The sequence below is a fragment of the Microtus pennsylvanicus genome, chromosome 8, assembly GCF_037038515.1.
Source record: "Microtus pennsylvanicus isolate mMicPen1 chromosome 8, mMicPen1.hap1, whole genome shotgun sequence".
Lineage (NCBI taxonomy): Eukaryota > Metazoa > Chordata > Mammalia > Rodentia > Cricetidae > Microtus > Microtus pennsylvanicus.
Window position 1 is genome coordinate 73,573,573 of NC_134586.1, and position 11,472 is coordinate 73,585,044.

General features: G+C 52.8%; 1 protein-coding gene across 1 annotated transcript in view; it reads left to right on the forward strand.

Annotated features, from left to right (window-relative positions):
* Window positions 1-10,575, forward strand: part of Atoh8 (atonal bHLH transcription factor 8) — a 29,508-nt gene extending 18,933 nt beyond the window's left edge. Inside the window, exon 3 of the mRNA XM_075983835.1 lies at window positions 9,580-10,575. Coding sequence (XP_075839950.1) covers window positions 9,580-9,585 — 6 coding nt within the window. The 3' untranslated portion in view covers window positions 9,586-10,575. The remainder of the gene's footprint in view (window positions 1-9,579) is intronic.
* Window positions 10,576-11,472: the final 897 nt, after the last annotated feature.

Consider the following 11,472-nt stretch of genomic DNA (forward strand, 5'->3'; position numbering starts at 1 on the left):
AGTCTTAGTCTGGACTGGTTTTAGTGCTGCTTTGGGGGCCATGAGATTTTGTTCAAGAGTCTCAGGCTTGACTGGAAAGAGGGTTCAGAGGTTAAGAGCACTGACTCGTCCTCCAAAGAACCAGGGTTCAATTCCCAGCACCCAGGTTCCCAGCTCACAACTGCCTGTAATACTCCAGGCCCAGGGAGTCCACAGCCCTCTTCTGGCCTCTGGGTGCACGTCACGCATGTGGTACACAGATGCACATACGACAAACATTTTTAAAAAATGTCTGTGGCTCATGCTGGGAGGTGCTCCAGGGGCTGACCAGGGATGGACAGTTGAAAGGATATAAATTTGGCTTGTGAATTCTGTTCCTCCCCCACATTTTCCACACGAGGATTCGGCTTTCCTGAGGACCTAGGACAGAAGAGTGACTGCTGATCTTATGTCCCTGGGGACACGGTGGCACTGGCCCCGTGACCAGGAATTGATTTCAGTTCTAGCTTTCCAGAGGACAGGGTTTGGGGAGGGTTTCCTGCTCACTGCGTAGTCCTGATGGCCCTCAGTGGAGGCCTAGGGCAGGGCGGGTTGACTGGCCCTGGCCCAGGTTGTCCCCTTATGCCCACCCCAGGCCTGATAACAGCTTCTAGGAGAAAACACAAGCCCTTCCCTCCTTGATTTCCCAGTGTAAGTGTTTCTAAATGACAAAGGTAGGAGCCAGTCCCTCCTTGAAAACATGCATGACTGCCCCAATCCTGGGCCGGCAGTCCAGCAGCTCCAACTCCAACAGAGTCCTCCAGAGCCACCCCAGACCTTCTGCTGGAGGCCAGGGGCAGCTTCCCTCACCCGTTCAGGGTTCCCAGGTATTCTACACAGGAAAGACAATGTCAGACTCAGCAGGCCTCCTGACTGTCCCCTACTGCCACCCCCACCCCTGATGACTCAGCCCCAGTTTGATAAGAGTTTCTGGACTGCTCTGGGCACATGCTAACCTTGTGTAACCCTCCCAGCCATCTGATCTAGCTCTGCCTCCCCCCGCTTCCTCCAGGAAGCCCTCCTGGATTCCTACTCTGGTTTCCTCATGGGACCTGTAGGACAGCTTCGGGGATCCAGGCTTCTTTTTCTCTCTTCCTCATGACTACACCGTGGCTGCCATAGGGCCAAACACTTCAGCCTCAGAGTACACCCAGAATCTGGTGAGGACAAGACCAAGAGGAAGGCTTCTTTAGTGCAGTGAGTTCTGCCTAGATATGGCCTACCTTCCCTGAGGAGTGGCTGTCCTTGAACCCGAGAAAACCATCAGGGCCTGTCCAGGGAGAGCAGGGAGTAGCCCCTCCACAGGTCAACCCAGCAGAGTTGACTGGACAGGGCCGGTGTTGTGTCCTTGACCACCATGGCAGAAATCTGTTTCCCTAGCTCACCTAATACTAACCACATCCTTACAAAGCTGGTGCCCCAGCCTCGCTTTCAGCTGGTGCATCCAGGTTCAGAGAACATAGTTGGCCAGCTCCCCAGCGCCCTCACACCTCTGTGCAGTTACTAGGTGTTCTGCGATTCGCAGAATCCCTCACATCATTTCCGGATCCCACCACCTTGTGGGGTCTCTGTTATTTAGGAGTATGAAATGGCACAAAGTCACCCAGGCCAGAGCAAGGCAGGACTGGGCAGGACCCACGCAGGCTGGTACATCAGGCTATGACCCCTGCCCTTTGACGCACCCTTCCCTTTGGGCTGCCTAGCAGTGTGGGCTCTGGGGACAGGAGTCTGCACTTCAGCACAACCGTTTGTGTATGCTCTGAGCCTTGGTATTGCCTTCAGCAAGCAGAATCTTCCTCCTGAGATGCAGATACAGCTGTCCTGGGGGCAGGGGCTGGAGGGTACAGTGGCTATAAAAAGGTTTTCAGAATGGGGTCCTGGAGGACAGGGCTGGCTCATCTGAAAAGTGACCAGGAGAAGCCAAGTGTCATCCTAGCCTGGGGCATTCCCAAGAACTGACGCTAACGCAGGGAGAGAACTCAAGTCTGTTGAGAGAGAGAGAGAGAGAGAGAGAGAGAGAGAGAGAGAGAGAGAGAGAGAGAGAGAGAGAGAGCGCGCGCGGGAGTAGGCGTGTACGCTGTGCACATCTGTCAGGATCAGATGGAGGTCTCCTGCAGACTGTACCATTTTCTAAGGTGGGAACAAGGTTCATTTCAGAATGCAGTTATTGATGGTTTGAAACTCTGCCTTCAGAGATCAGGAGCCACTAGAGGTGGGCCTGTGGAGCTGCTTCCCCTCACAGTAGCAATACTCCACACCTCTCTTTCCTGTTCTCCTACCCCTAAAACCTTGAACAGGAAGGGCACGGATAGGCACCAAAAGGTTATTTATAAAAGGTGGGCCACTTTGTACCTTCCCCAACATACATACGTTAACCTTTATATATATATACACACACACACATACATACATGCATACACACATACATACATTTTTGGTCCATGTATCCCGAGATGTCTCCAAACTTCTATCTAGTGGAGTATGACCTTGAACTTTCGCTCCTCCTGCCTCTATCTCCCCAGAGCTGAGATTACAGACGGGCTCCATCCCAGCTGCTTCCTCAGTGCTGGGATAGAACCAGGGCTTTGTGCATGCGAGGCAAGCACTCTGACAACTGAGCTACACCCCAGCTCATGTAATTGTACTTCTTCGGTCTTTTTCTATCCCTGGGTAGAAGATGATGGAGATGACCCAAAGGGCCCTGCGCTTTTATTGAAGACTAAGTGAGTCTCGGGCTCACTCAGGCTTCGTCCGAGGTCCTAGGATTACTTCAAAGGATAAAACAGAGGCCTCACCCTGGAGATCAGAGCTAAAAGACACAAATGTGATAACGGAAAATCCAGAGGGGGCCCTGTGTGGACAGGAGTATGTCATACTTAGTGTGTGTGTGGCCCTTAACACCTTGACTCCAGGGTGTCCGGGCTCTGAGCAGCCAAACAGAAACAACCCGTTGCAGCAAGGCCATCTCTGGGAGCCGGCGCAGAGCTGGCCAGTGGTCACAGCACCAGGAAAGAAGCAGAAGCCATTTCCTGATAGAGCAAAGGGCTCCATGAGTGGCAGGGGCTGTGAGTGTCAGTGGCCCAGGGACCTGTGCAGACAGGTGATACTCCTGGGCTTGACCCTGTTATCCAGGAAGAAGTTAACTGACATGCTCAGGTCCTACAGTTAGGAGATATCAGATTCGGAAGGCAGACGCCCTGACGCCACCGGTTGGCACCTTTAATCGCTACAGTGGATTGCTTGCTGGGAGGGTGGCACTCCATGTGTGGACGTCTATGAAAGGAAGGAAAGAGTCATTTCCCTCAGCTCATTCTTAGCCTTTCCTTAGCGTAGCTAGAACCTCCTTTTATGGTGTAATTGATAGGGTGTCAGGGAAGAATGAGCCCTGAAGAAATGTCTCCACCTGTACCCACATCCTACAGTGCTCCGGATTCTAGCTAAGGCATGGGCTTAAGGATATTAGAAGAGACAAGGGAAGCGGTATCTCGCTCATGTTAAAACCATATTTGCAGGCTAGGAATAGTTCAGTTGGTAGTGCTTGCCTAACACGTGTGAAGCCCTGAATTTGACCCCAGTATCAGAAGTATTGACTTATGCCTCCAACCCCAGCACTTAGGAGGTAGAGGCAGGAGAAACAGAAGTTCTAGTATATAGCATGTTTGAGACTACCCCAGGCTACTAGTGAGATCTTATTCTCAATAAGTAAGTAAATAAATAAGAAAATAAAACAAAACTCCATGTTTTTGTGGAGCTCCAACTGGCTTTTGCTGAAATCACTTATTTGGGCTACACACACGCACACACACGCATGCACACACGCACACATGCGTGGTCCATTTGTGTCAGGCTCTTTCAGGTCTTCTGGGTACAGATAGGAATTTTTACAGACGCCTCCTGTACAGCATGAATTTGTTTTTCTGTGTTGCTCAGCTTTGCCCCCGGCTGTCACCTTGCTGGAAGGATTGGGAAGGGGGGCACTGAGATGCAGACAAACAGAGTAGCTGTCCTCTCAGGGTAGATCAGTTCAGGTTCCTGAAGTCCTGGCCACTCCAGAAGAGGCGAGCATCTGAAGGTCAAAGCCAGGGTCTGCCTTGCTCTGCTGTTGTCTAGAAACGTGAGAGGCAAGAGCCGTAGCCAGCCTGGCAAGGATGGGTGTCTCCAAGGAGATGCTGTGCCCTTCCCTGTGTCTGTCAGATTATTTAAGCACTGAACCCCAAGAGATTGGAATTTCCCCAGGGACTAGGGTGTGTACACACATAGGGTGTCTGTGAGGTCAGGCCCACTTGGGAAGATGGAGGAGTGGGGCTTTTCTACTTGGTTGGGCTCTGTTCACCCAGTCTGGTGCTGCAGGATAAAGTCCCCAGCCCTTGGGGGGCTGCTGGGAGTGAGCCCGCAGGACTGGAGGCAGCTGGGAAGCTGTAGCTACTGTGCCCTATAACATTGCCCAGGCCAACCCTGCCCTCACAGGGCATCAGACCAAGAAAGACAGATAGACTGACAGACCCAGAGAGACAAACACAGAAGAGGCCAAGAAAGAGTTGGCTCGGGGAGACACAGGCAGAGCTCTGAGAAACAGATCGGCAGCCAGAGAGAAGGCGTCAGCATGGCGTGGCAGTCCCCTGCAGGCCCTGGGGGCTCCTTGCCGGCTGTGGTCCTAGCTGTGGGTGTGCCAGGCCTCTCCCGCCACCAGCCAGGAGAAGGAAAAGGCTGGACACAGCTTGTCAGACCACTTCTCAGGAGAGACTGGAGCTGAGGTGGTGATGTCGGGCCCGACCACACCTTAACAGAACTGCTGGTATACTTACCTCCAGTCCTCTCTGTTTAATAGATTTGGGGGATCACTGGACCTCTTTCTTCTTTCCTCTTCCTACTCTGGCCACGGTCACTATCTGTTTAATTGGCCCCGTGACGGCAGACGGCAGGAGTTAGTTTGTTGGGACTGCCAGGACCCAGGCTTTGCCCACAGCAGCTCCAGCAATAGGGTGATTATGCAGGGCTCACTCGTCTGCTGAATGGACACAGTAATACCCACTTCCCAAGGGTTGTCTCAGTCAGTGTGAGCAAGGAATGAAACGAGAGGTTCCTGGCACGTGGCCATGCTTCTAAAAAGACAGCACTGAGCCCTAGTCCCTCACTCTCCTGTCAGGCCATGGGAAGATCAGGGTGCCTAGGGCCATGTCCATTGGGAGTTCAGCGGAGGGGTGGGCAGAGTGAGCATCTCCACTAACAGCATCCCAGGCTACAGACAGATGGAGGGGACTGGGAAATAAAGGGCCTTGTTGGGAGTAACAGCTCATTCTTTCTGGGTGGGAGCTGATGGGCATGAGGGGGTGACTTGAGCAGACCCTCAGTATTCTCTCCGGGGCAGTGCCAGTAAAAACACAAGCCATCGTCCCCACTGGAGTTTGCGTGTCCACGGGTAGGGTATTCCCACCAGTCTCCAGAGCCAGTGGTCAGAGTGCTGGTCCAGGTTGCCTGGGACTCAGCTCTACCTCTGACACATCAGCATGGAGAGGGATCTTATGCCCACCTGCTGTCGGCTTCCAGCATTGTGTAACAACTGTTGCCCCTTACTGACGGGAAAGTCCACCTCTCTTCCATTCCCTGGCTTAGAGGTCTGGCCTGAGTCATTGGCTTCAGCAAAGGAAGGGTGTGCCTTCTTGGATCCAGTAGTCTCGGTCTTGGGACCTAGGACCTGTGGGTCACATACATTAGCCTCACAGACAGTCCAGGACAATGTCTTCCCCGGGGAATAGAGGGTACTGAACAGGGTTGACAGCTCTTCTGTGAGGAGGGTCAGGAAGCAGGGCAGGGCCTCCGACTCAGTGTCTGTCACCAGGCTACCATGTGGCAGCAGCTCAGTACAACTGGTTGAATGAATACATTCTTCGCAAGCTTGACTCTCCTGGCTCCTAGAGGCTTCTTCTGTGACTTTGATGTCCTAGGCTCCCAAGAGATCTGAGGGTCCTCCCAGCCAAGACATAGGGTGGGCCACAGATTGCTATCATGTCCCTGTCCTATCTATGTCCCCAGTAAACGGTGGCTAACTGCAACTGCTCCCAAATTCCCTGCCTGCTGCACGGTGTCCAGGTCAGGTGGGACAGCAGTGGCTAGCGATGGGTGGACTCTGCCTGTGGGCTCAGAACAAACCTGCAGTTCCAGCTCAGAAAAGATGTGAAAACAGACCTGGACTGTTAGGGGGCTGGCTCAGCAGCAGTTCGTCTCTGGCTTCTGTGCAGGCACACACACACCCACACACACTAAAGATAGAGGAAATGAGGGGCTGGGGAGGTGGCTCAGCAGTCACAGGTGAGATGCCGCCAAGCCTGAGGACCTCAGTTGCACTCCAGGAGGAAGGAGAGACCAACTCCTGCAATCTGTCTCCTGGCTGACACGTGAGCCCTGTGGCCTGTGTGCGAGCACACACACACACACACACACACATGCATTCACGCACACACAAGCACGCGCACACACATGCGCGTGCACACACAAGTACACACACATCCCGAGGCTTACCTGGAGGCCCCACAGCTGACTGCATTTGTGTAACAGCGAATGGGGAAGATAAAGGACGGCAGCAATGCACTTGATGGAGAATTCTTCCCCCTCCCCATGTTCCTATTGCATTGCAGCTTTTTAAGGTGCTTAAAAATCTGCTTGCTCTTTTTAGGACATAATATTTTTTTTTAAAAAAAAAAACTCTCCAGATTTCAAACTCATTGGATATTTTTTCACACACATGGAAGATTGTATCCAAATTGCTTATGTGAAGAAAAATGCATGATTTGAAAATGGTGGAAAATTGGTTAAGTTAGGTAATTGGACATTTTAGACGAACGATGAAGTTTTAAAACCTAGGAGGGAGCTGGAGACTGGAGAGATGGCTCAGTGGTCAAGGGAACTGGTGACTGTCACGGAGGACCCCCACGTGGTGGCTCACACAGTCTATAACTCAAGTTCCAGGCGATCTGATGCCTCCTCCTGGCCTCTGTGAGCACCAGGCACACGTGTGGTGCACACACATGCAAGCAGGCAGAATATTCACACATACAAATAAATTATAACTTTTTATACACATGCACATGTATGCACATATGTGCAGCGGCACAAATATGAAGGCCAGAGGACAACCTGTGGACGTCGCTTTTCTCTGTCCTCCACTCAGTTTCTGGGGTGGATGTAGGCTGGTCACCAGCTTGGTAGCAAGCGCTTTCCCCCCTCCCTGGCCTGAAATCAATGTTTAATGTTCTCAGAGTGACTCAATCACCCTGCATGACACAGGTCATCAAGAGAAGAAAGCAAAGGACTTAAGGCTGGAGATGCTCAGTAAGCAGAGGGGAGAAGGAGAAACTGAGGTGACAGATGAGCTGGCTGAGGTCGCTCTAGGTCACAAGAAAAGATTCGGTAAGGGACAGCCGGATTAACGCCGGGTGCTGGATGCTCCCCCTGAGAAGGAACGTCCTGTGGTATGAGAGAGCTGCACTAATACACCGAGGCCTGCGCCTGAGAGGAGTTGTGTTTGTTCTACACGCTTTTACAAAGATGGCGCCGGCAGCTGGAGTTGTGCTGGGCATGGGGCTACCTCAGTCAACAGAGCTGTCCATTAGCCCCCGTGGGGCTGCTGTTCTGACCCCCAGATGAGTAGACAGGGGAAACGTGTGTGTGATGATCTCATCCATCTCCATACTGACCGGATGGGAGCCATCAAACCAGGCATGCTGGAATAGCCAAAAGCAACAGTGTGCAACTGTGCTTGCTTCCTTGCCCTCTGCCCCAGCTGGTGGGTCCAGAGGAAGCAACCGACCGAATGAAGACTGAAGCTAACCCAGGCGGCTCCCTTTGCTGGTCTGGGGTAGGATGCTCAGAGCTGGGCATCCATCGTCAGCTGAGAGCTTGCAGGGCTTGTAGCTGGAGCCAGGCTGCCCTGGCCACCTTCGCAGTGTGGCTAGGAGAATAGTTCCAGCCCTCCGCTCCTTCTCCAGACCACAGTCAGGCTGGATGAGAAGGGGCTCCAGGCCCAGTCCACGGCAGGGCCCGCCCAGGCAGCCAGTGCCTGGATGACGTGGTCATAAACCATGCTGTGGACCACAGATCCTGTGCCATCCCTATGGGTTTCCTTTCCGCTACTTAATCCTTCTCCTCAGACTCAGTAACAAAAAGCAGATCTCTGTTGGGGCCAGCCGTGCACAATGGGCTGGGAGAATGCAAGCCTGCGATTTACCACATCAAGACCCTGCCGGCCTCTCACTTTTCCTTTTCCCCGGCTTAGCCACTATTAGCTGGACAGCCTTCCTCCCCCATGGCCTGGCTCAATCACCCTCCTTGGACCCTGCATCCAGCATGGCTCCAACCTCTTAGTTTGGATCTTGGACCATGTCTTGGCTATGTTCCTACCAGTGTTCTGGGGCCTCCGAGGCAAGACATACAAGGGTCTGTGGTTAGCAGCTCTCCAGCTCCATGGTTTGACTCCTTACTGCTTGCTCTCCAAAGCCAGGCTTCAGTAGGAGCAGCTTCTGTTGGGAGGAGAAGCAGGGTCCATCTGGGTTCAAACCCCGTCACTGCTGGTGTGGAGCACTCAGCCCACGCTCTGCGTGGCCCAGAGAACCCTAACATGCCAGCGCTGTCAGATAGAAGGTTTGCTGGACCGTCAGCGTGCGTTGCTTGTTCAGGATTCTTGCAGAATGGGAAGCTGCATCAAGGTCTCTGGGCGTTTTCCTATGTTCTGGGTGAATTCTTGGAACCCTCATGAACTTCTGTGGTCATTTTCACACACACACACACACGCACACGCACACTCAGGCAGATGCCCCAATGTATTCTTGGCTTGTCCTCCTCTTCTGTTCCTTCCTGGAAGGTTAGACTTGGAAATGGCCTGACCCAGTAACTCAAGGGTCTCAAGATGTCCCAGGTTCCTCACTCGTGGGCCCTCTGTGTCTTAACTTCATGATGTTCAGAATCACAGACCTCTGTTGGTTTGTTTTCTGGGTTAGGATTCTACAGGTCCATTCTCATTTTTGCTTAGAAGGAAATGGAGGGAATGAATTATTGATGTCCCTCAGTTGAGTCATCTGTCAGAGGTGGGAACCTAGAACTGGAGAAGTGACTTCAGATCACCTGTGTGGCGGGTGGTGGGCCTCATGACTTGTGGCATGCTCTTGTCTAAACAGAACGGGGAAGATGGTACAAGTCATGGACAGACAGTTATTTCCATGGGAACCAGGGAGGCCCATCGTCCACCCATTCCAGCATCCTGTAGTAGCAGGACTGACTCTCATGTCCCCGAAAGGTGTGAATCTGGGGTTCATGATGTCAGCACCAGATGTCCCTCAGCTTACAAGGCTTGACGTCCTCGGTGTAGCAGCCCATGGAGGTGGAGAGAAGAGGAGCAGTATGTGCTTTGGGGACAGCTAGTCTTGGATCAAATCTGGCCTTAGTGTTTAACTGAAACTCTACCTGGGCAGGATGCGCTTAATGTCTCCAGAATGTTCCGTAAGCGTCGGCATCCAGCTTCAGGGTGAGTAGAGAATGTTCCTGATAATGTTTTCTTTTGTTTTTCAGGAGTGACCAGCCACAGACTAGACCACGGATACTGCTGTGGGTCTCTTCCCAGTCGGGCCTGAGGAGAAAGAAGCCGAGGCCACCAAGACAGCCAGCCTCATTTCCTGCCTTCTCCAAGATGCTACCAGATCCTCAGCCCACTTACTGCCTCTCAGGTTCACCAAGGACCAGGACAAGGGCAGCCTGCTTCCTCTCCGTCTCCTGCTGTCCGCCAGCCATCCAGGGTTACTTCAGATTTTGCCTTCTGACTGGTGGTGCAGACTATTGCCAAAGATTCTACAGAGATTGTCCAAGGAAACTACGGGGTGAAACCCCAACAGAGCAAAGCCACAACACCATTGCTGCCTGAACACATCCACCTCAAGCCAAAGATGGATTAGCACTTCTGCCAGGAACTCATGCAAGGAGTGGACATTTGGTGACCTTCGGAAGCACTTAACCCTCTGAGCCAGTGCTCTGTCTGTGCTGAACCCCGAGCTGTCTGGGTACAAGAAGGCTTTCTAGGGCTGTGACAGACAGGCTGGGTGCCTTGGTGTGGTGGAAGGTGGGGTCTGAGATCTTGTTTCTTCCCATTAGCCATCCAGGCCTCTCACCCTATGCCCAATATTCTTTGGGTCCTGGCTCCTTCCTGGACTCCAAGACTCCTGAGAAGGAAAGAAGGGGAGAATGAAGAAGCAATATTGCCCCATAGCCTACCCAGGAAATGCCCCAAGACAACCTGTCTGATGGTCTTTGCTCCAAGAGCCTGCTCCACCAGGTGCTCACCAGTGGCCAGTCTCAGGCTAGCACACGAGACAGCGTCGTGCTGTAGGTCAGCTGCCTTTGAACAGTCCAGGCAGGAGGACTTAGGGAGGAAGGGACCAGGGGAATGGGCCAGTATGTGGGGAAGGGGGCATGTTCAAAGCCAGGGCCTGCTCCATGTGCTACAGAGGCCAAAGCTGTTCACATCTGTGTGCAACCATCTGCTTCAAATTGAAGTAAAAGCTGCAACATATAAAGAAAGTACTGGTGTGTGTTGAGTGGACTTGGGGGCAGGGGAAAGGACATTGGGTATTCGTTAGCTGGGGAGTGTGAGGGAGGGGTGGGGACGCCCACCATGGCCTTAGGCTAGACTGTGCTCACGAGGGCTGGCCAGATCATGTGAGAAGCCCTCTCTATTTCACCCTGCACTTAGCCCCTCACCTCAAGATTTGTGAGACCAGGCTCAGTAATGCCAGTTTCCAAATGAGGAAAACAAGGTCCCAGGAGACAGGGCCAGTCATCAACAGAGACAGTCCTTGAATCAGGACGGCCTGGCTCCACACCCCGGGCTCTTGAGCCCTTTCCAGTCCAGCACACCACTTTTGGGTGGCCTTGTTCCTTTCCTTTCCTTTGCGGGTCATTTTGGGATAGAGATGGAATGGAGAAGACGGTAAGGACTGTTGGGTGTCAGGTACTGTGTGTGTGTGTGTGTGTGTGTGTGTGTGTGTGTGTGTGTGTGTGTGTGTGGTGTGCCTGACACGGTTTTTCCGGAGAACACAGTCTGCGGTCCTGGGCAGGGACAGGGTGCAACTGCTTAGGTTAGGACAGGCCTGCAGGGCTTGGAGAGATAGGTGACTGTGTGACGTAGAGCATCTGGTCTAGCTGACGACCCAAGTTAGGCTCCCCGGACCCACACTGGGCAGCTCACAGAAGCAGTAACTTCAGGGAACCTGAGGTCTCTGCAGGCACCATATTCACATGCACGCAGACACGTCATTAGAAAGAAAAAAAATCTGTTTAAAAAAAAAAAGAAGCAAGAGAACAGGCATGCTGCAGACTGTTCCAACATCTCTGAAATCTGTAGCCTCTACTCAACTTTCTTCAGCTCCCGTCCTGGCTGGGGTGCCCAGTCCCATCCCAAGACCATCCGTC